A 25,347-nucleotide genomic window follows, 5' to 3' on the forward strand; every position below is an offset into this window, starting at 1 on the left:
ATGAGGGATTCAGCAGCGGGGAGGGTAAACCGACCGTAAAGACGTGAACGTGACAGTTTAAAACGTGGACGATACAAAAGAAAACGTCGACGGATGGAGTAAGGCTTTTTTAGTTGAGATTATAACGTTGGTTTTTTGAAGAAATGTGCATTACTTTACATTACAAAGTGCTTTTTCTCATTCACCTTTTTTGGTTTTTAGTGCCTTAATTTGAAACATATAAAATATACAATAAAAAAAAACAAAAAAACAGAAGCAATCTACAACTATAAACATCACATCGTCCACAATATGTATCAGGGTTTCGCCGATTAAAGCTTGCGTTTCTGCGGACGATGTCGTGGCGGAAGCGAGGAAAACGGGCGACAAAAGATGCAGAGGAAGAGCTGTCCGCCGAGCAGTTCAGTGTCGCGACAATCGGCGACGCCCTCGACACCGGCGTTCGCTCGAAACGTCGTCGCGTTTCGCCCGATTCGCCTCGGGTCGGTGGAGTCGAGCGAAACGGTTTCATTGGCGTCCTTTTCCGCGGCGAGTCCGAGCGCGTTCCTTCAGCGCGGCCTCGTCCTCCTCCAGAGAACGTAAAGCGAGACGAATCCGTGCGACGAGCGGGAAATAAATAGACGTTTTTTTGGGGGGGACGATGTTGTCGCTTGACGTGCGATGGCGTTTTCGGACGAAGTGGGCGGACGATATGTGACCGAAGTCCAAACTGATCTATAGCGCCGTGAAGGGCAGTAGTTTGTCGTACCGTCGGCGGGTTTTTGTCGTTTGAAACCCGCTCGGGAGGTTGAAGCGGCGCTAAAGTGTCCGCTCGGCGTCTCTGAGCAGAAAGCGGCGGAGGCGGTGCTTTCAGTGGTTCAGGCTGTGCGATAACGCCTCGAGCTGCTCCTCGCCGAGCCGCTGGCGCTCCTCCAGGTCCTTCTGCCGGATGAGGAGCGACGCCTTGGTCTGGACGTGGCGCTTGTACTCGTGCAGCTGCTCGGGGCGGAGCTGGCGGGACAGGAAGGCCGACACCTGGCTCTCCCGCCGGTCCAGGTTGTCCTTCAGGTCTTTGGCGTCGTCCCTCTGTTTGCACAGCAGACGGTGGCGACTGTCCAGGGATTCCTGAGGAAGAGGAAGACGAGTCGGGGTTAGAAACGGTGTTTTTAATCGTCGTCGTACTGATTTTAGATTAGACTACTGTAACTCCCTGCTTGCAGCGTGTCCTAAAAGCTCCATAAAAAGCTTTCAACTGGTTCAAAATGCAGCAGCAAGATTACTAACAGGAACAAAAAGAAGAGAGCACATTACGCCAGTGCTCAAGTCTCTTCACTGGCTCCCCGTCGAGTCTAGAATCAAATTTAAAATTCTACTCTTGACCTACAAAGCCATAAATGACATGGCCCCATCCTACCTCAAAGATGCTATAGAACCATATCATCCAAACAGAGCTCTTCGCTCTCAGAATGCTGGCCTTCTGGTGGTGCCAAGAGTCTCTAAAAGTACTGTAGGAGGTAGAGCGTTTAGCTACCAAGCTCCTGTGTTATGGAATCAGCTCCCGACCCATGTTAAATATGCTGACACAGTCTCTTCATTTAAGTCCAGGCTTAAAACGTTCCTCTTCGAAATCGCTTATGGTCAGAGTAGTTAGGAACAGAAAGATAAACCCACAGCTTCAGCTACGCTGCCCTAGGAGTAACTATGCTGGGGGAAGTATGACAGCTTGAGCACTATCCTCTTCTTCTTCTGACTACTTATGCTATCAAACAATATTTATTTTTTGATTCCACTTGCAAATTGTTCACCGCCTTCTTTTCTTTCTCTCACTCCTGAGGACCTGTGGACCCAGATGCCCCTCCCCTGGTGAAGTGGTCCCTGCCCTGTGTGGACGGTCCCTCTTCTGCCTGAAGAGTGGGTCCAGCTCGCCTCCGACGGTCCCTCATCTGCCTGAAGAGTGGGTCCAGCTCGCCTCAGTCGGTCCCTCATCTGCCTGAAGAGTGGGTCCAGCTCGCCTCCGACGGTCCCTCATCTGCCTGAAGAGTGGGTCCAGCTCGCCTCCGACGGTCCCTCTTCTGCCTGAAGAGTGGGTCCAGCTCGACTCAGACGGTCCCTCTTCTGCCTGAAGAGTGGGTCCAGCTCGACTCAGACGGTCCCTCTTCTGCCTGAAGAGTGGGTCCAGCTCCAGTCTCCCTCGTGTCCGTCTGTCCGTCTGTGAGAGTCGGATCTCTCCTTCACTGGAACTCCTCCAGGTTTCTACGCTTTTTTCCCAAAGAGGTTTTTTTTGTAGTTTTTCCTGGCCGAGAAGGAGAGTCTAAGGACAGAGGACCCTGGGACATCGTCCCTCGCCACCACAGACATTGTCTGACTTCATCGCCACCACAGACATTGTCTGACTCCATCGCCACCACAGACATTGTTGATTCATTTCTCCCTGTGGCCCTCAGAGGCAACTGTTGTTGTGATTTTGGGCCTTACAAAAATAAATTGATTTGATTTGATTTGATTTTAAAGGACTAATATTATGCATTATTTGTATTTATATTATCCTTTAAACATGCTCTTTAATGCCCTTTACGTTGGCATTTCATGTTCTAGAACTTGTAGAAAATATGTATATAACTTTGCCACAGTCTTGGAAGACGCCAGAGTGACTGAGGACCTCATCAAACTAGCGTGCCTGAATGAAGCTAAATGCTACTCCAGGTGTGTTTTTGGCGCTCGGAGGGGAGTGGACCTCATTAAACCAGTGTGAATGAAGCTAAATGCTACTCCAGGTGTGTTTTTGACGCTTGGAGGGGAGAGGACCTCATCAAACCAGTGTGAATGAAGCTAAATGCTACTTCAGGTGTGTTTCTGACGCTCGGAGGGGAGAGGACCTCATCAAACCAGCGCGAATGAAGCTAAATGCTACTCCAGGTGTGTTTCTGACGCTCGGAGGGGAGAGGACCTCATCAAACCAGCGCGAATGAAGCTAAATGCTACTCCAGGTGTGTTTCTGACGCTCGGAGGGGAGAGGACCTCATCAAACCAGCGCGAATGAAGCTAAATGCTACTCCAGGTGTGTTTCTGACGCTCGGAGGGGAGAGGACCTCATCAAACCAGCGCGAATGAAGCTAAATGCTACTCCAGGTGTGTTTTTGGCGCTCGGAGGGGAGAGGACCTCATCAAACCAGCGTGAATGAAGCTAAATGCTACTCCAGGTGTGTTTCTGACGCTCGGAGGGGAGTGGACCTCATCAAACCAGCGTGAATGAAGCTAAATGCTACTCCAGGTGTGTTTCTGACGCTCGGAGGGGAGTGGACCTCATCAAACCAGAGCGAATGAAGCTAAATGCTACTCCAGGTGTGTTTCTGACGCTCGGAGGGGAGTGGACCTCATCAAACCAGCGCGAATGAAGCTAAATGCTACTCCAGGTGTGTTTCTGACGCTCGGAGGGGAGTGGACCTCATCAAACCAGCGCGAATGAAGCTAAATGCTACTCCAGGTGTGTTTCTGACGCTCGGAGGGGAGTGGACCTCATCAAACCAGCGCGAATGAAGCTAAATGCTACTCCAGGTGTGTTTCTGACGCTCGGAGGGGAGTGGACCTCATCAAACCAGCGTGAATGAAGCTAAATGCTACTCCAGGTGTGTTTCTGACGCTCGGAGGGGAGAGGACCTCATCAAACCAGCGCAAATGAAGCTAAATGCTACTTGCGATAAACAAACGGCAGAATTGTTCATTTAATTATGAGAAAAGTGACATTATGTTGATTATGACGTTGATTAATGTGCAGTGTAAAGAGTTATGAGCTCATCTGCGTTGGTCGGTTGTATTAATGAGCCATAAATGTTTCCTGTTTGATAAATGAATAATAAATATTGAGTCATCTATTAACGGAATAATAATAAATAATAACTACAATTTAATCAATCACTCGCTGCACTGTTCACTTTCTGCACTTCATCTGTAAATTTAACTGTACATTTTGTGTACATAGTGAGCAAATTTTTATCCAATAATAGATTTAAATAGTTTTTCTTTTTGATTTTATATTGGTTGTTTTATCATTGTTTGTTGTTTTATGTTGCACCAAAACAAGTTCATATGTTTGAGAATTCTGTTCATTGACAACGGCAATAAACCTTTTCTGATTCTTTTCTGAAATATATTGCGTTCTAAACTTCTTCTTTATAGTTTTGCCTGTTCAATTTTAGGACAAAGAAAGTACCGTATTTTCCGGACTATTAGTCGCACTGGACTATAAGTCGCACCAGCCAAAAAATGCATAATAGAGAAGAAAAAAACATATATATATAAGTCGCTCCGGAGTATAAGTTTAAGTGTAAATATAAGTATAAGTCGCACCCCGGCCAAAACTATGTAAAAAGGTGCAACTTATAGTCCTGAAAATACGGTAGCTTCTGTTGCCATCAATCAGAACAGGTCAAAAATGAACAACAAAAGCAGCACAAAAAAGTACGGTTTCACTTTTAATTTTTAGTAAACAAGAAGTCGATCATTGGAACTATCGCGGCGTCGTTTCTTGGCGTTTCGAGGCGACGCGCGCCAACGCTCCGACTCGTCCTGTGGCTGGACAAACCGCGCAGCGACTGTTTGCAGAGGATCACGTCTGTGTCGCTTTAAGACCTTTCTCTTTTCGCTGAAGATGCAGTGTCGCCTTGAGTCAACAGAGGGCAGGGGAAGACGCAAATGTCATCGAAACCCAGCCGCTGAGTTTCGGTGAGTCAGTGTAAATACCACGGCTGCTGCTGATAACGGCCGGGGAGAGGGGGGGATAAAAAAGGAAAAAGAAAAGGAGCGTAAGCTGCTAACGAGCTCTGACGGAGCAACAAAGAGCTCATTCAGCGGCTATCGGGGGAATTTAACGTATCAAACGTAAAGCGATGGAGGAATGCCTCACGTAAGAGGGCGAAAGACCGGCCAATTCATCATTATAGAAGGTTAAAAGTGTCATATCATTAATTAAACGAGTGCAATGTCATTGTTATCGCCGCGTCTCATGTGTAAGTACATTATTATAACTTATATACCGTATTTTCAGGACTATAAGTGGCACCAGTCAAAAAATACATAATAGAGAAGAAAAAAAACATATATAAGTTGCACTGGAGTATGAAATGCAGTTGCAAGTGTGAAAATAACAAATAATATCACATATAAGTTGCTCCGGAGTATAAGTATACAAGTATAAATATAAGTATGAGTTGCACCCCGGCCAAAACTATGACAAAAGGTCCGGAAAATAAGGTAATCCTGTTTTAAACAGTCGATAAACAGGTCTTTCCTTTAGTCGCCTCGATCAATCTTAAAAAGCTTAAAAAATATAGTTATGAATTGAGAATGAGTTTCACATTTACTGTATTTTCCGGACTATAAGGCGCACTTAATAAAAGCCTTTAATTTTCTCAAAAAAACGACAGTGCGCCTCATAATCCAGTGCGTCTTATATATGGATGAATTCTGGTTGTGTTTACTGACCTCGAGTGATTTTGTGTGGTACACGTTATATTTCTCTTAATGCGCCTTATAATCCAGTGCCCCTTATAGTGCGGAAAATACGGTAAGTCAAATAACTGCAATACGACTAAAATGCTATGTGATGATTAGATGTTATTGAGTTATTCTGCTTATTACTAATTAGGATTGTCAGAAGTGAAATTAGATTTGAACACGTATCAATACAAAATAATTAAAATCATATTAAACAGGACAAAGTGTGACAGTTTTAGAAGGATTTTGAGCGTAAACCAAGACTAGAATAAGACCACAATGTTCTATAAAGATATCGTTATTATGTTTTGTTGAAAAGGTCAGTCTATTGTCTGAAACGTTGAATTAAAAAAAGAGCTTTTTTCATAATAATGTTGTTGTGTCGAAAGCGACAATCAAGTACAGTTTGAAATGATCATAAAAACATGTAGTATTCATGCTTTTCACAGCTTAACTCTGAAGCGCATTTGTTGTAACTTTGTAAATATTAAATGGACAGGATTTAATCACTTACATGACATGTTTGTTTTTAAAATGCCTTGTGTCGGACGATTAAGAATCAATGTATAACGTGTATCTTGATGTGTTTGTTTTGCGATTTTAAAACTGCATTAACCATAAAATAAGCGGTGAAGGAGATAAAGCCATGACATATTTACTATTCCAGCGCGGGTCGTCAGGGGCGTCGGCTTCGCCCTTCACCTTTTCCCAGGCCATGTGTGTGTGTGTGTGTGTGTTTTGTGTGTGTGTGTGTTTTGTGTGTGTGTGTTTTGTGTGTGTGTGTGTTTTGTGTGTGTGTGTGTTTTGTGTGTGTGTTTTGTGTGTGTGCGTGTGTTTTGTGCGTGTGTGAGCGTGTGTTTTGTGTGTGAGAGTGTGTGTGTGAATGTGTGCGTGTGTTTTGTGCGTGTGTGCGTGCGCGTGTGTGTTTTGTGTGTGTGTGTGTGTGTGCGTGTTTTGTGTGTGAGTGAGAGCGTATGTTTTGTGTGTGTGTGCGTGTGAGAGTGTGTGTGTGTGCGCGTATGTGTGTGAATGTGTGTGTGCGCGTGTGTTTTGTGCGTGTGTGTGTGTGCGCGTGTGGGTTTTGTGCGTGTGTGTGTGTATTTTGTGCGTGTGTGTGTATTTTGTGCGTGTGTGTGTGTGTTTTGTGTGTGTGTGTGTGTGTATGTGTCTGTGTATGTGTGTGTGTTTTGTGCTTTTGTGTGTGTGTGTGTTTTGTGCTTTTGTGTGTGTGTGTTTTGTGCTTTAGTGTGTGTGTGTGTTTTGTGCTTTTGTGTGTGTGTGTGTTTTGTGCTTTTGTGTGTGTGTGTGTGTGTTTTGTGCTTTAGTGTGTGTGTGTGTGTGTTTTTTGTGCTTTTGTGTGTGTGTGTGTGTGTGTGTGTGTGTGTTTTGTGCTTTAGTGTGTGTGTGTGTGTGTTTTTTGTGCTTTTGTGTGTGTGTGTGTGTGTTTTGTGCTTTTGTGTGTGTGTGTGTGTGTGTGTGTGTGTGAATTTGCAGATCTGAGTCAACATCAGGACTGGAGGCGTGTCCCGGGGCAGGACACGCCTCCAGGGACGACATCACAGCTCATAGTTCACACGGCGACAATTTACACTTTTTTACACGTTTCTGGTTTCAAACCATCATTCAACAAAATAAAGGTGTTATACGGTATTATTGTGTGTCAAATCGTAACTGTCGTGTGATTGATAGGGATTTTGACTCTTGTTTACAATATGGTTGCTAGGTAACAGCAAGTACCTCTACCTGTCCAACCAGGAAGTGCAATTATAAACTTGGCAAAACTGGTCAAACTGGGGACAAAAAAGGCAAAATGTTTGAATAAAATCTGAAATATAATTGTGTTAACGACGTTTTAGTAAAATTTGACGTCTAACTTACATTTTTTATTTTTGAATACGGCAGTTAAAGGTGCACTGCGTGACTTTTCGGACGTTCTTTTTTGCTTTTCCTGAAATGCTCAGAGAGAGACATTAACCGTCTCTATCTCCATGGAGACTGGCAAGTGACACTACCAGGCATAGTTACTAGTCAGGTCTGCGGAGAGGCAAACACATTCACAACAACAACAAAAGAAGAAAAAAACACAGAAAACTGAAGAAGACAGATGCGTCTTTTCACTGAAACGCAGTGGACATGATAATTAGCATTGATTACAAGTATTAATTACACGTTATACTGTTACTATTCTATAACCGTGCTGAGAAGTAAAGTTCTATTACACCTGTTGCTATGACGCATCAAGTGTTTAGCTGCTTTGATGGTCAGTTTTGTGTTTGTTGTTGTTGTTGTCGTCTTCAGCGTCACGCACAAACAGATGCATTTATCACACATTTAATTCTCTCTTGATTTAGTCGTATTCGCTCGTTAACGGACCGAGGCGTTTGATCGATCGAGTCGTTACTTCTATCGCAGGAAAGGAACGTGTTTGTGAAAAGATTACGAGCAAATTACAGTCACAAACACAAACAAGACGGTGCTGAAGTTCAGAGGATTTGCATCATTTACAAAGGAAAACACATGTAAATGAGTAAAAAGAAAGAGTCACCACGCCCGACCGGCTCAAATGAAAGTGTAACTATCACAATGACACGTTTTCAAATATTAAAACTATATTATACAACTGAAACAATAACCCACAAGCAGGATTATTCCATTTAACCTTTTGGAAGTCATAAAAAACACGAGCTGTGATAAACAAACGGCAGAATGGAACACAAACACAAACTAGTCACTGTAGTTAATATCGTCAATGAGCCGTATATGTTAATTATTCACCTGCTGCAGCTCAAATGTTAACGAACAACAACAAATCGAGAACATGTTTACGTCCAGTTTGAGCAGAGAAAATGAACAAATGATGTATAAATGCAATATAAATGTATATAACGGGTTTGTCCAATGAGGAAACTTATCTTGATTTGTTGTTGTTGTTTTGTGGGAAGAAGCTTTATTACAAACACTTTCAAAGCCATAAACACATTCTTTTCAAAACAAGCTGTTATTTAAGTAGTTTAAGTGGTAGTTATAAATAAAGTAAGTAAACCAAATGGAAAAAGAGAGTTGAATGGGATTATATTCAAAATTCTACGAAATAGCGACGTTCATAACTGCACTTCCCGGACGTAGGTGAGCAGCAGATGTAATTCCTCGACTGTTACCTAGCAACCATACTGCAAACGAGCCAAAATCCATACAAAATACACAATAGTTATGATTTGACGTACGCAATAATACCTGATGACACCTTTATTTTGTTTAATGATGGTTTAAATCTGTTGACGGATCCATTTTAAAACGACTTCCGGAAATTTTCAACCTTTGCTTTTCTAATTTTCTCCAAAAAACGCAACTCGACCGATATAAAAACGTCCTAAGAGCCCGTCACCCGCTAAATGCCCTGAACATACAAAATACACAATAGTTATGATTTGATGTACACACTAATACCCGATGGCATCTTTATTTTGTTAAATATTGTTTAAACTTGTTGAGGGATTCATTTCAAAACTTTAAAACTTCCTGAAATTGTCAAGGTTTGTAACCGTATTTTCCGTTTTCTTTCATAGTTTTGGCCAGGATGTGAGTTATATTTATACTTATACATAGTAGAAAAAGCTTCAGTTGTAGTCATCTGGACTCAGTTTGAAAAAATAGACGTTTCGACTCTCATCCAAGAGTCATTGTCAATAAGGTTATTGTCAATAAGGTTATTGACAATGACTCTTGGATGAGAGTCGAAACGTCTATTTTTTCAAACTGAGTCCAGTTGACTACAACTGAAGCTTTTTCTACTATGGAACACGCCTGGACGAATGAGGGATTACACCGACTTATACTTATACAGTTATACTTATACTCCGGAGCGACTTATATGAGATATTATTCGTTATTTTCACACTTGCAACCGCATTTCATTCTCCAGTGCGACTTATTTATGTTTTTTTTCTTCTGTATTCTGCATTTTTTGGCTGGTGTGACTTATACTCCGGTGCGACTTATATTCCGGAAAATACAGTAGTCAAATTTTTTCCAAAAACCGCAACGATGATGAAAAACGATGATGAATATTTGCCACAGGTTCTGGCCCGCCTCATTATGTCCTTAGAACCCGCCATGCGCTGAATCCCGTGCGGCCGGGCGCGTACCTTCTCCTCGGCGTCCGTGTGCTGGTCCACGGTGCTCAGGGCGTTCTGGACCCGGGCGAGTCGTGCCGACAGACACAGCAGCAGGCTGACCACGCGCTCCAGGTCTCCCATGAACAGGTCGTAGCGCTCCAGCTCCACGGGCGCGCAGCGCTCGCGCACCAGGCCCTGCAGCGCCGTTCCGCGCAGCGCGTTGGCGTCGATCTCAGTCTGGAGGGCCGCGCGGGCGTCGGCCAGAGAGCGGAGGCGGCCCTCGATGCGCGACACCAACAGACGCTGCGGGACAAAGTGTTTATTAGCAAAGGTAAAAACATACACGAGACACTAGTCTAATGTGATAGTGTTAAGTAGGTCAAGATGACTCGTTTAATCGATAATCGTGATGATTCAGGTCACAATATAATAATATAACTGATGAAAATAGAGTTTATTTTACCATCATTATTAGTATTATCTTATCTTACGCTAGCTGTTTTTATTTTATTTTATTTTGTCTTTATTTTCCCTTCCATTCCTTATTAGGAAAGGAGAGGTTTTGTCTATAGGAGTTTTTGTTTGTAAAAGTTTTGTTTATAAGAGTTCTTCTATTGAGAGTGTTTTTTAAACTTCCTATAAGTTATCTGTCCTTTACCTCTGTATCTACCTGCGTTGCAACAATGAAATTTCCCCATGTGTGGACAATAAAGGAATATCTTATCTTAATATAATGGTACAAACCAAATACGTATAACCGTTTCAGAGGCAAAATTAAAATGACGTATTACAGGTTTTTATGATTTTCTCATTTTGACTTAATTTGGTGTATTTATACCTGTTGCACATATAAATGATCGTTTTACACCAATCGAGCAGGTGTTTGTGGAGAAACATTGAAAAATCTGTAGAAAATAACATTCAGAGTTTTTGTATAATTTAAACAAAGAAACAAATTGTATGACTCTCTAAACATTAATTCAACAAAATAAAGTTGCTCTCATTCATTTTAATTTGTTAAATTAAAAAAGGCTGACATTAGTTGACTTTTTGCCCAGTGTTTGCTGGGCAATTTCCTACTGTGATGTCATCAATTACAAACAGGAAGTTAAATCAGAAACCAAAAAAAATGCTATTCTGAGAAAACATTTTTAGCTACATTCAAAATATATTCATTTTAACTGCATTTTAGTTCAATGAGTCGTCCAACCTGCAGGGGGTGCTTTAAGTCATTTTTAGTTCCAATCTATCCTCCCCAAAATAGTCCTAAATGTGAAAAACCTGTGTCTGTTTGTGTCATATTTTACTTTATTTTGTCATTCACAAAGTTTAATTTTGTGAAGCCGGTCACAAACTTGAGGAACAGTAACGTGTTATAAAACGAGAATGAAGAAAAGTAAAGATTACCAGTAAGTAAAGAATAATCGTTGAATCGTGATGTTTTTTTCTTACAATAATCGGAAAATTTGGGATTTTTTGGAATGTATTTTTGGCGGCAGGAAAAGCTCATCAGCAACGATCAAGGACTGGACGACCTTTGTGACGGACGCTAGAAAAGTAGAAAAACTAACATTACGACTCAATTTGGAAACGTACAACTTTGACCAGCTCTGGACTCAATGGGACTTTTATTTGAATGTATCTGTGTCAAGATTGTGTTTCCTTTGTTTTCTGGTCAATGTCTATTTGTCATTTTATTTTTAATGTCGCTCTCTTGTCTTGTTTTGTGTCCGTTCTGTGTCTTACGTTTAAAAAAAAGAATTTGAATGAAAAAAAATTGAAAAATGGAAAAAAAAGAAACTGCATTTTTCATGGTCAAATATTTGATGGATTCTCCCGATCTCCATCAGAAATGTGCTAAAACAGCCTGTAAATGAACTGCTTGAGTTTAAAGTAACACAAAATGTAAATGTAACTTTTTTTAATAACTTAAAAAATCTGATTTCATCCTGAAGAACACGACGAAACACAATAATCCACACACATTGTCCTGTTGTCTCGTTATATTGTGTCTTTAGTGATATGTATGCACTTAAAGCATGAAGCACCAAGTCGTAGCAAATTAAACAAGTTATAACACTTTTCTGCCTCCAGTGGACACTCAAAGTACTTCACACACTTATACACAAGGTCGGTGAAGTGCATTGCCCGAACACGCCTTAAAAGAGGTAAAAGATGTGTGAAAAATCAGATTATCGAGTGTATCGCCCATAATGAAACCTCAAAAAGAGACGGAAACATCCAGCGTAATCCGATCTCTACAAAGTGACATTTCTGCACGTTTGTGGTCCAGTTTATTCATGTTTAGAGCAAGACTTTAACCTTAACTTTAAGACATTTACAGGCACGTTTTAGCACATTCTCGACGGATTAAAAAAGTCAAACATAACATCAAGCTTACGCAAAAAATACATCGATAGAGATATTCACTTTTATCAATATACCCCAAGCTCTAAAGGCAGAAGCTTGTAAAATTGTGCCCGATTTGCACATTTTCAGCAGTGCAATGCCTTTTGTGCGGCGTAATAACTGAGTCTGTTTGCTGATCCGAGCAGGAGACAGAGATAAGCTGCAGACGGAACATCAGCAGATAAGAAGCCACGTTATCAGACTGACTGGGTCCGCTTAAGGCCGAGCGCGCCGAGACGGGATCGACGTCAAACAGATTTAGCGTAGAGCGCGTTCATAACTCAAACTGTGACGGGGGGAATGCGAAAACGTGGGGAGAAACGTCACAATTTTTAATGATTTTTCGCCATTATTGAAACATGAAAAATCCTCAATCTTCTTTCACCCTAATACATCGCTGTTCCATTAAAATACTTTGAATCGAACTTTCGGAGTTCTTGTGGTATAAACTGCCACGTAAAACTCATGGTACGTTGGCGTGTACTTTTTGGGGTCCAGACTGAGTAGAAATTACATACTTTTGCTTCTAAAATAGTCACGATTATGAGTTTTTTTAGTTTTTACGATGATATTATGACCATAATGGACCAGAATGTGTTAAACGCTGATGAGTAATGCATTCTGAGAAGTTGTGATCCAAAAAGCAATGCTTCAACGACTTTAAATAAAGCCTAAAGCACACAATTTAGTCATTAATTGCAAGTAAAAGACTAATGCCATAAAGCAGTGGATAATAAAACGACAAAGCATGAAATGTCATTGTGATCTGACCATGTGACAACTGTATTTGCCGATATTTATCATAGTTCAGTTTTCCGTGCAGCTTCACGCTCAAGAAGAGAGTTATATAGTTGCCCTTTGTATTTATTTATTTTAATCTACAGATACATATTCTTAAAAATAATGACTTTTCACAAACATGTTTCACCTCGGACATATGCTTAATTGTAGCTCATTTGCTGTTATAAATACTTGTACTGTAAATATTTGCTTGTTTTGGCTCTCGCATGTAAAAAGAATTGTGATGAAATGTAAATTGTGATGATTTTTCCCCCCTTTTCAGGTTTTCTTGTTGCTTCTACAATGTAACTATGGTGAATTAAAGCAATTATGTGTAAGATCAAATACAAACACTTTTAAATGACTTCCTGGTGTTGTTTTGGAGCTGTTGGATGAATCCTGTTGTTAAATATTGAAGGCAGTAGATTCACCTTTTTCTCTTTGGCCTCCGCTTTGCTCTGCGCATCTGAGTTTTGGGAGGACGGACAGGAAAAGGCCTCAGCGACTTCTGCCACCTCCACGCTGAAAAACAAAACCAAAAACATATTAGAAAATACGTTACACTTATCGTCATATATTACGACAAAACTGCTCGTTTAAAAAAAAAAAACACACATTATTGAAATTTTGACAATTTGAAAGCATTTTTTTTAAACTATCAGCATCAAAAGTGATCATTAAATGTATTCTTTCCAATCCCTGTTATGACCAAACATATTTCAAGAGTGGAAAGGGGCAAAAACGGTTACAAAAGGTGAATACCGTATTTTCCGGACTATAAGTTGCACCGTTTTTCATAGTTTTGGCCGGGGTGCGACTTATACTTGTATTTATACTATATACTTATACTCCGGAGCGACTTATATGTGATATTATTTGTTATTTTCACACTTGCAACCACATTTCATACTCCAGTGCGACTTATATATGTTTTTTTCTTCTCTATTATGCATTTTTTGGCTTGTGCGACTTATACTGCGCCAAATACGGTAGTTGGCGTTCCTTTAGCAGCGTGAGCCAAAACGCACCCACATTATTCAGAAAACAGGGTTAGAGTTAAATAGATTTCTGACATCTGACTTTTTGCACTCGATTGGAGCCACATTTACTGCACATCCCTCGGTCCAACGTCCCTCTGTCGTTAAACAATAAAGCGCTGTGGTGCTGCGGTGCCCGGCGCTGCGGTGCCCGCGTGTGTGCGAGTATCGTGACGCGCTGCTTACATTGGCAGAAACATGAGCGCACCGGGTCTGAGCAGGTGCCAGGCGACGCAACAAAAGAAACTCGAGCATGCGGGCCGAGTATCGTCCGGAAATGTTACACCGGAGGATTAAAAAGTGAGCTTTGGAAATGGATTCAGTGGTAATCGGTAATCATTTTCAACATTTTTTTAACTTGATTCAAGGGGAATATACAGTTTAAATTTGGGACAGTGATTAAGTTGGTAAAGTAAAAAAAGGTTTCAAGCTCTGTGCAGTCTAAATTCTAGCTCTCTATTTAAAAAACGGTGTCCAAATGACGACCAGTGAAACCTTTTCTACGACGGATTTACTGCTTTACGAACAATCCCACTCTCTTAAGTTAACGAGCCCCGTCTAATGAGCTTGAACAGAAACACGAGTGACACTGTGAAGAGGGTTTGTCAGCGTCTTTTCTTTCTGCAGAAACTTAAGATTATTCAGAAAAATATCTTGCTGAACTTTCTAAATCGCTGCCATTGAAAGTTTGGTTGGTCAGAGCGAGAAAAGCTTTAAACTTTGTGTTAGAGGCAAAAAAACGCTGCAATTTAAAGTGTCTATGACAGTTTGGACGACTCATTGAACTCAAATGCAGTTAAGATAAATATATTTTGCATTTAGTTAAAAAATATAAAAATATAATCACAAAATAGCAAAATGTTTAGGTTTGTAATTGCACTTCCTGTTTGTAATTGATGACATCACACTAGGAAATTACCCAGCAAACACTGGGCCAAAACGCATCTGATGTCACCTTTTTTTAATTGACAAATTAAAATATATGAGAGCGACTTCATTTTGTTTAATTAATGTTTAGAGGATCAAAAAAGTTGTTTCTATGTGTAAATTTTGCATAAACTTTGACTGGAATGAGTGTCCCTGACAGATTTTTCAACGTTTTCTTTACAAATACCTGCTCAATTGGTGTAAAACTATGATGTACATGTACAAAAGGTATAAATACACCAAATAAAGTCAAAATTAGAAAATCGTAAAAACCTGTCATAGGCACTTTAACTTTCTAATTGTTCCCTCGACTCTCTTTACAAGTAGACTTTTCTTTTTTTCTCCAGGAAGAAGATATTGCTCCATTAATGTTAAAATCTTCACTCCACAAGCCAAAGGTAACGATCAAGCACTTTATGTTTTTTCTTTCAATCTTTTTTACTTGATTGTTCCATAGTGTTAAAATGCTCCTTGAAACTGTTAGTGGTTTGTAACTTATGTCCATTTCATTGTTTTTGGTGACACTTTATATAAAAATCAATAACATGACTAGTTTTAACCCTAACCTCAATCCTAACCCGAGTAAAAGATTATTAAATGATTAGTTTGTTTGTTGATGATTAATAAATATCTATAAATACTTTGTATCGATGCCTGATTCTAAAATGATTCCTTGTTTCTGTGACTGTTTTTACAGGCACGACAATATGATCTAACTCCTCCCTCTGAACCCCGTATCCCTGGTAACGGAACACCTTGTGAAGTGAATGCATAATTGAGGTGTTCTTGGCGTAACGTTGCCTTCACCTCTCTCCTTTCTGCTCCTGCTTCTTCTTGTAGTGCTCCTCCATCAGCAGCGTGTCCTCCGACAGCAGCTGCTCCATCAGCATCAGCGCCGTCTTCCTATTGGCCAGCGGGTACAGCACACTGGCCAGCGATTGGTCGGCTCTAACCACGGCCACCACCAGCTCCTCCCACTGCGGCTTCTCGGCGCTGGTCCGCTGGACATCGGTCTCGCCCTCGGGTGCGCCCATCTCCTCCGCATCACGGGTCTGCGCCGAGCTTTTGTCCTCGTTTTGGGGCGTGTTCTCCTCGTTGGCGCGTTGAGCGGCGTCCGGGTCGGAGGCGGAGTCGCTCGGGGAGGCGGAGTCGCTCGGGGAGACGGGCGGCGGGCTGGGTTCCGCGGGGGCGGCAGAGTTCGAAGGATCGTCGGCGGCCAACACTTCTGTCGGCGGCGAGTTGGGGGCGTCCTGTGCGAGCTGGTCCTCGGTGGGGGGAGGGGGGAAGTGCCAGAGGGAGGGCTCCGTGGTAACGCCGCAGCTCAGAGACACTTCCTGGTTTGAGTCGAGAGGCGGAGGAGGGGGCGGAGGCAGGTCGGCGACGGCGGGTTCATCCACGGACTCCTCTACCTCGGTTACGGACGCGGATGAGCTGCGCCTGTAAAAGACAACAACAACAACAACATGTAAATACATTCAAATGATTACACAGGATGTTACTGATAATACCAAACACACATATTACTAATGTTCTGAACAAGTGTCATGTAAATAATGTCTCTGTTCCTGATACATTTAATCATAATTTCCATGGTGTAAATAAAATAAAGGAAAAGCCGCCTCTGAACTGATAATATAACAAATCATATGACCAGAACAACGCATTTAAAGGTGCAATATGTAACTTTTTGATTCAATTTTCTGATTAAAAACCTCTCAATGGGGACAAGCTTCAATCCTGCACGAGAAAAGTTAAATAATGGACCCAGAATTTTGGTTTGATTTGCAAAATGTGTTATTTTCAATTTCTAGATTAAATAAGTAGATGAAAAAGGTTTAAAATAATTGCTTTTCTTATCAAATAGTTGCAATATGTTTATATATAAGTATTATATAACTAAAAGGTAAACAATAATAAAGAGTAATTTTGCAGTGAAAAGCCCAACAGTCGACAATCTGCCACAATAATCACTATATCAACTTTAAATTTCAATAAATGAGAGGATATAGAATGTTTTAGGGGCTCAAATCGACTAATTGTGACAAGTCAACTATAAAAAAATTATTGATTATATTAAACTATAATAATTCATCATCATAGTTGTTAACTGGACCATACAGACTATAAGACACGTCAGAAGACCTTTTATAACAAAGACAGCAACGTTAATAAAGCAAAAAACAATAAGTGACTGCTGTTTTTCATCAATAATACACTCAATTCATAAATATTATCTATAGAGGTCTTCAGTCACCATATTTCCACTTGTAATTGACTGATAATGTATTTAAAGTCTAAATATAGAATAGAAATAAACGTTTGACTCTAATCACAAACTAAAACTAATCGCAAACTAGTCAACTATTAAATTAATCGTTAGTTGTGTTGTTTTTTTTGTAAATTTGAGCTCTAGAAGGTTGAATAAGTCATTTCTATGACAAATTATGGTTTGATTCTGCTATATTTTGTATTACAGCTCATGCTTTTTGATCATATTTGACGTTTAAAAGGTGTTTACTGAATACCGTATTTTCCGGACTATAAGTACATAAGTATAAGTCGCACCCCGACCAAAACTATGAAAAAAGGTGCAACTTATACTTATATACTTATACTCCGGAGTGACTTGTATGTGATATTATTTGTTATTTTCACACTTGCAACCGCATTTCATACTCCAGTGCAACTTATAGTCCAGAAAATACGGTATCTCTAGCTTTATGACCCAGAGCAGTTTCAACATTATCGTTTCTGTGCTCACTATATCGAGCAGACAATCTGTTACAGTGACATTAAAATGTGCAATTACTGTGCAATTCATGTGCAATTACTGTCGTGACACATATTCATGTGCAATTACTGTCGTGATCACATGCAATGGTATTTATTTATTCTTATCTTTATTATTTTTCCCCTCCATCCCTTGTTGGGAAATGGGAGGTTTAGTCTATAGGAGTTTTTGTTTATAAGAGATCTTCTACTGAAAGTGTTTTTCAGACTTCCTATAAGTGATCTGTTCTTTTCTTCTGTATCTACCTCTGTATCTACCTGCGTTGCAACAAAGAAATTTCCCCATGTGTGGACAATAAAGGATTATCTTATCTTATCTTAAATATACTTCTTGCTTAAGATAAACAGCCCTGGCTCTGAGTACATTTGTCATTTGCTTGTCCACGCCGGGACCGTCCCACTCTGCAACAGCCCTGGCATTGACGCTGGCTGTAACTTTACCTGGGGCTTTGCGTGTTCTCATAGGCGGCCTTTGTCTGCGAGGGGCTGGAGGAGGTGGATTTCATCCCCCTCTCGCCGAGGTCCTGACCCGGGGGGCTCTCCGGAGGGCCGGTCCAGGGCTCAGTCGGGACCGCCCCGTGTGAGTGGATCCTGGCCCGCGCCGAGGAGCCGGGCCCTGGGGACGAGCCGGGGTCCGTCGCCCCTGAAACGTCGGCTTCACCGCCCAGGATTGGCTCGGAGTTCTGCTTGACGGGGGACTTTTTCTGTTTCGTCGGCCCCCGGGTCTGGATTTGTACGAGTTCCTGCGATGTTGTGTTTTTCTCATGCTCTTTGTGGTCCGGCGCGTCATTCGAAACCGTCTCTTCGCTTCGGTCCGGTTCAAGTCGGGTCGAATGCCTCCACAGTTGGTCCAGTTGCTCGGTGCTCTTGCTCAAAGCTTTTGGCCTTGTAAATTTGGCCGTTCCCAGCTCCTCCATGGACTTGCCCCTCTGAGCGACCACGCGGACCGGCTGCTGCCCCTCCGCCTTCACCGGGCTGACCTCTGTGAAGTCCTTTCGGGGGCTGCAAAAGACAAGAGTTCAGTTTAAACGCGTCATTGGTTTGAGTCACTATGTCACTGCACATACGCAAAATGTTATCAATTTAGAAGTACTCATTGGCAAGAGGAATTGAATTTGACAACAGAACGCTAGCAAAAAGCATGTGCTATTTGTTGTTTGATAGTGATAGAACTGTATTTTAGTTTGTTTTGAATTGCACTAAAATTATGTAACTTTCGTGCCTCTTGTGAATTGCATTGTCCCTTTTTAATAAACAAGGCGTGTCACTCTAGGTTGTATCGGGTAAGATCGGTATAAATAGATTGATTTTAATCATCTTGTGAAATGAGCAGCGTTTATACGATTTTTTAATAGCAAAAAATTATAATAAAAATATTGCAGGAAAAGCATAACATCCTCCTCCAGAAAAGTGACATAGTGCACCTTTAACAACGGTTTTCTCTTGTTCCAATTCAAAATGTCTCTAGCATTGCAAAAAAAAAACTTTTCAAATTTTAAAATGTAAGTTTTTGCCGTGTCACTGGGCCGTCGTTCTGGCCTGAAACATAACGGACTTTAACTGTTACAATAAATTCCTTCCTGTGCATTTAGGCTGAGACGCTGCGGTCTTGTAAACCCCTGACATGTTTTCACAACATGTCAGGGGTTGAGTCCCACAAATATCCCCTTTCAACTTGTCCTGTCCCACTTAGGTTAGCAAAGAAGTCAAAATACAAGCCGCTTTATTACATTTCCTGTGAACGTATGTTAGCAAAATACCCAATAAGCAACAACAACAACAACAACAACAACAACAACAACGTAGTGAAATATAAAATCTATAAGAACTTACAAAGAAGAAACTAATGTGTGAAACCTTTACAAACAGCCCGTAAAGTCACTATGGTTACTGGTTTTAAAGGTAATTGTTGTAACATTTTCTCCTGCTTTACAACACACTCAAATGCCATAAAATTCCAGCACATATCATTTACCGTATTTTCTGGACTAAAAGTCGCACCTTTTTTCATAGTTTTGGCCGGGGTGCGACTCATACTTACTCCGGAGTGATTTATATGTGATATTATTTGTTATTTTCACACTTGCAATCGCATTTCATACTCCAGTGCAACTTATATATGTTTTTTTCTTCTCTATTATGCATTTTTTGGCTGGTGCGACTTATACTCCGGTGCAACTTACAGTCCTGAAAATACGGTAAAATACTGAGCCTTTTGGGTTTATTGCAAATTGCTTTTTCATCGTAAGATCTGGCAACCTTAAGTGACAGATTTCTGCTACATCCACCATACTTACAGTACATTACATTAGCAGTAAAATCGACATTTGAACATGTAACGTTTCTGTTCGGAGGTCTGCCCCTCGCTCGTCTCCGTGGAGATGTCGCTGCTTTGCCCGGAACGTTCCGCACCGTCACGTCAAACTCATCTATCGCATTGTACGTCGCATTCATTCAAATGCAGGTGTTAAAAAATACCTTTCATGGAAATGAATGCCATAGTGCGAGACATTCCAGGCAAAGTGAGAGCATCTCCATGGTGACAAGCAGGTGGTAGACCGACAGCAACGCTAAGTAACGTTTAAGATAACAGTATCCCACCGTAAACTATCTGTATTCATTTTTCGCACATTTCAGACCTCAAAATAGGCCGCTTTCTTTCGCAGGGTCAAATTAATGATTCATTCTCACACTCGGTGCATAAATCTCTATGGGAGGAATGCTGTTTTGGCTGAGGACTGTGGGTGTTGACTTTGCACATTTGACTCGAGTCCAGATTTATATAGTCGGTGCCACGGCTCTCACATCCCTGACCTAATGCGCCTCTGACCCAAAAAAAACAATAAAAATGTCCCAATTTGTTTGCGGTGTTAGTACATACCTGCTGGTTTCCTCGGTATCATTAACCAGTAATGGATCCAGCGCAGACTCCAGCGCCTGGAGAAAGACCAACGCTGTAATATGACTCGGATTTCAGTTGTACAGCGAAATTGTATCTTTGACATTCTTTTCCCCCTTTGTTTCGGACACAACCCAGCTTCTTTTTACATTAGCGGAGGCACGTTTCAGATAAATCATGAGGACAGCAAAGTGAAGAGTCAGGACTGCGGTACCTGGAGAGGGTGGGGTGAAGAAGTGGATCGGTTTCGATAAAAACTGCGAGTTTCGGGTTGGTCCAGAAGATCCTCCACTGAGGCCGACTTGGCCTTGGACGGTCCGCGGCTCTCTCTCCATTTGGGGCGGTGCATCTGAGTGCAGGACTGGCCCGAAGAAGACTGCGTGGAGAAGAACTGCGCGTACCTGTCAGACGATATAACGAGAGAGGATGTATGCAAACTATAAACGATTTAAAAAACAGGTCATTTAAGGCATTCAAGAAATTCAAAAAATAAATCATATGCACTCGAAATCTGATTACTTTTTAGGTATAAGACTGTTAAAAAGATTTGTGAATAGCAAAAACGTAAAGCATCTATCGCAATGCTCACATCAGATCTTGAAGGTCCAGAAATCAGATAATAATCGGATTTTGGTGCAAAGTATTAAATTAAAAAAAAGTTAGGGGCTTGATTTTAAGTTTTTTTTGGCTTTGAAACCGTTTTAGCAAAGAATTAAAACAGCTCAGCAATATGAAGTTCTACCATGTATGACACCAAAGCCAAAGCTAATCTGCTGTGTGGTTCAAGCACTCATGTTACTTTGAATGAATGAGTTATAAGTTAAACATGTCAAGCCATGTTTCCCTTTGGTTCAAGTGAAATCTGCCTGTTGGTTTTAGCTCCATACCTGATCGAGCTGGAGGAAGAGTCCAGTATGCGTCCTGCAGAGTGGGGCCTGTTCATCTTCTTCTTCTTGCCGTCCAGAGGTCCGGACTGAGGCCTGGGCCCCCAATCGAACGGCTTCTCCCCGAGCGAGTGCCTCTGCCGGGTCGTGGGTGGCGCTTGCGGGACCGGTTGCTGCGGTTCCGCCCCTTTCTGCCCGGTTTTGCGCTCCATGTACTCCACCAGGGCTTTGTGCTGCAGGTGCTTCAGACTGTTCTTGGACGCGCCGGACGCCGACAACGCGCGGCCTCTCGTTTCGAAAATCCTCCTCCGAGTCGCGACCAATCCAGGCTCGGCTTGTTGGAGCAGCTCATCGGGCTCCCGCTCCATAGTGAAGACGTTGTCGCTTTCGTTCCCGAAAGAGCGACACAACAAATGACTCGGACCTCCGCTTCCGATTTGATTAAGTTTCTCCGGTTCGGAAAAGCACATCTTCTTTTGCTCCTGAGTCAGTCGCTTTCTACCTCTGATTCGCGCCACTTGAGGTTGAGCCACATTAGCGGGTCGTCCGTTTTCCTTTTCGCTCTCCTTTTCCACTTTCACCTGCGCTTTGCTCTCCACTTCCTCCTTGACACTGCCTCTCTCCGTCTCCTCCGAGGTTACGGACGGGGTCAGCGTTTCCGTCGACGCCTCCGAATCGTGCGACGAAGTGAACTGATACGCTATTGGCCTTGCGTCTTGCACAGTTTGCTTCGTCTCCGGTTTGTCCCGAACCCGGTGCGGCCACGACAGTTGCAGGTCCCTCCGTTTGAACGACGTCTCTCTGAGCACCCTCGACTGGACATCTTTGAGCTGCTCCCGGTAATACTTCTTATACGAGTGGTCCAAGGTATTACAGGCCGGGTCCACAGCCTGCCTATGGCTCGCATCGACTTGTGGCTCATTGATTACGTCCAAAGCGTTACTCTTCGCCTCTGTCTTGAACCCTGCCCTGCTTGCTCCAGTGAGCTGATACAAAAGCGGAGTTGTTTCTTTGTTTATCCTCTCGCTCGCTACGTCCCCCAATGACTGTCTGTTGACCCTCTTTGCCTGCTCCTCTCTGACGTGTTTGAGCTGCTCATTGCTTAAGTTAACCGTCTCTTTTGTCTGCTGCAATGGGCTAGTTCTTTCAGGCCCGCAATAAAAAATGGGATTGTTTGGTGTATGCCTCCCAATGTCCCTTGCGGGGTCGTCAATCTCCTCTAACGCCTCTAAGCTTCGAGACGACCTGCTCAAACTTTGACGACGCAGGTTGTCCTCACACATATTGACTACGTTATTAGGCTTTGAGACGTTCACAAACCCTCTGTCGTCTGACGTGGAAAGGCACGGACTCGGCTGTAAAGGTCTGAATAGATTATCCATTGTACTGTGGCATCGCTCTTTCAACTTGTACGTTTCCAATTCGTTCCCACTTTCCTGTCCGCACAGAGAGGAAGCTTGCAGCCTCGTCCCCGAGTCTGCCGTGGTTTTGCAGACGCCTGTGACGAAATAAAATTGCCCTTTATGCTGAATGCTGCTGTTGATTACGCTTTGTCCAAGGCTCCAGGACCTGTACTCTCTATGGGAATCAGACCCAAGAAAGTCTTGAGTTGAGTGAGCTCGCTGGCGATGATTTTCATGGCCGTCGCGACCGTTTTTGACCTGCGGATCCGCCTGCGAACTCTTCGACTGTTCGAGTTTTTTATTTGCACCCTTGGGAGGAGACCGACTCGAGCTTTTCCCCATTTTCTGCTCCTCAACATTTCCGTTTCTGTTCACGGCAAAATATTCCGGATTCGTTTGCGTTAGAGTCGAGAGGTTGTTGGGCAAGTGGTGCGGGTGGTAACTCGGCGGCTGGGACGCTCTTCGATACGCGTCCTTTTTGACGCTTGATTTTTCAGAGTGATGCCGCGGCGATTGAGGTTGCGTCTGCTGAAGTCCGGGAGGCGTCCGACTGTTCTCCAAGTTCTTCGTGGCGATGAAGCTATCCAGGCGAGTCGGGATCGGAGGCGGGTTGTGCGTGATGAAGGCTCCTTGCGACGCCAACTCCTGCTGCGACTGCGGTTCGTTGTTGTTGAAGCCGCTTTCGCCATTGTGGTGGTTGAGATTGTTGTTGCTATGCCTATACTGTTGCGAAATGGCCTCCACCGACCGATAGAGCTGGTCCATTGTTTTCGGATCGGACTGCAAGCCTTGAGAAGGGTTGTACAATGACTTCACATACTTCAAATCGGCGTAAGGACTGAAAGAGCTCGACTGGAGATCGTCCGGTAGAAACGGGGAGGGGTAATCGGGAGCGGTGGACCCTCCCGAGAACGAACTGTACGCGGAGTCCCCTTTTCCGTGCTGGTGGTGGTGGGCGAACTGCTCGACGATGCTGCTGTTGGATTTGGCGGGAGAAAGCCGGCTCATTGGCAAGCTGAGAGGATGCAAGTCTATGTTACTCATTCTCTCAATGTGGAGGTTGTATGAATCCATGGAGGAAAGGGGCGGATGTATGCGGGCGAGGAGTAGGCATGTGGTTTTTCTGTTGTGGGTGAAACTGGCCCAGTCGCAACCATGACATTTGCGGTTCGAATATCTGCCGCGCTCGGATGCACTTCAGGTCATCTTCAAAGTGTTTTCCTCGATCAAAATCTTCTTGGCACGGCCTGGTTTGTAGCAGCAGCAGCAGCAGCAGCAGCAGCAATTCCTATGGACAAAACAAAAAAAAACAGGTTAATCTGGACACTATATCTGTCATTCATTGAGCTTGCCTCTTCTTCCGCGCAACTGTGAAAAATTCTAAATACGGGCACTCAAATGGCACAAAAACCTAAATAATGCAAGTGATAACCGAAACTGGCCCGGTCACGAGATGGTGTATCCCAAAAACAGAAAATTGAAGGGGAAAACCCCCATCGCGCAGGTGTTTGGGTTGAATTGTTGACTCGGTATGCCAGCTAAACGCACTCACCTGTTGTTATTCTTCTACTTCAAAGACCTATTCAACTGCAATAATCTAACTGACTCATGCACAAAAACAACTTGCGCTTGACATTTCTAGGTCAAACTTGACTGAAAATAAGTACATAAACCAGCAGAAATGTTGTACTTTCACACAATTGATGACTTGAAATGCACACTTCGGGGTCATAACATTAGGATAAGTAAAGAAATATGCCCTGTCTTTCTGCGTTATGATAAACAAACTGCTATAATCTCTTGCTAGGCGTTATCTGTGCAACAAATCATGCTTTTTCTCACACTCGCACTATCTGGGGTGTGTAGGCCAATGCCCGGACAACACGTTGAAGTACGGCTCCCTAATACTGATGCATAATGGGGTTTGACAAAGGGCCTTGAGGTTAGGGGAGCCTGTTGCAGGATACGCCAGAAGAATGCAAAGAATCCTGCACAGAAGTAAAGAAAGGGAGGATTAGGCCTGGGATAGATGTATGGTATAATGCCTTGAACTGTACAGTATTGTGGCCATTGACGGCTCGACCAAGTGAAAGGAATGACTTGTCTGGACATGTTTGGACTATTAACAAAAGATTAGGGGCAGCACAATTTTGGTGGAAAAAAAGATAATATTTGCGATTTTTGCTTAAAAAGTAGGATTCTGTTAAGACTGCACATTGTAAACAACTTCAGGACTTCAAGACTGACGTATGAATTGATATGAATCCCATGCATTTCTGAACATGTTTGTAAAGGTCTAAACTACAAGTACAAAGTATAAAATGCAGTATATTTTGTTAATTGCAAAGGACATACTGCAGATTTTCAGTTTTGATAACTTTGATTCAACTTAGATATTATAAAGCCGTACAATACAATACAATTATACTTTGGTCAAGTCGACACCTCACATTAGGATGCAAAGTGACCCAGTGAGTCCCTAGTAAATAGCGTCCACAATTAGAGGCGGGAGATATCAAAATCTGATGATATCCCAATAGTTGTTTCGGAGATAAATTGGAATATTGTGTTCGTATCGTTTGTATACTGGCAATCTGCAATCCTTCAAACAAGTATACAAGATGATATTTC

The 25,347-nt window shown here is 42.5% G+C and overlaps 1 protein-coding gene across 1 annotated transcript; it reads right to left on the bottom strand.

Annotated features, from left to right (window-relative positions):
• Window positions 1–813: 813 nt before the first annotated feature.
• On the bottom strand, window positions 814–23,979 carry shroom1 (shroom family member 1). Its single transcript, XM_072445702.1, has 8 exons — window positions 21,317–23,979; window positions 20,644–20,830; window positions 20,412–20,467; window positions 17,972–18,532; window positions 15,548–16,177; window positions 13,208–13,298; window positions 9,618–9,890; window positions 814–1,104 (listed from the first exon to the last, which is right to left on the bottom strand). The coding sequence occupies exons 1-8, from the start codon at window positions 23,788–23,790 to the stop codon at window positions 850–852; spliced, it is 4,527 nt and encodes a 1,508-aa protein (XP_072301803.1). The 5' UTR covers window positions 23,791–23,979; the 3' UTR covers window positions 814–849.
• Between the last annotated feature and the right edge of the window lie 1,368 nt (window positions 23,980–25,347).

The sequence above is a fragment of the Eucyclogobius newberryi genome, unplaced genomic scaffold (genome assembly GCF_026437365.1).
Source record: "Eucyclogobius newberryi isolate DKJ021-1_F unplaced genomic scaffold, fEucNew1.0.hap1 SCAF_15, whole genome shotgun sequence".
Classification (NCBI taxonomy): Eukaryota; Metazoa; Chordata; class Actinopteri; order Gobiiformes; family Gobiidae; genus Eucyclogobius; species Eucyclogobius newberryi.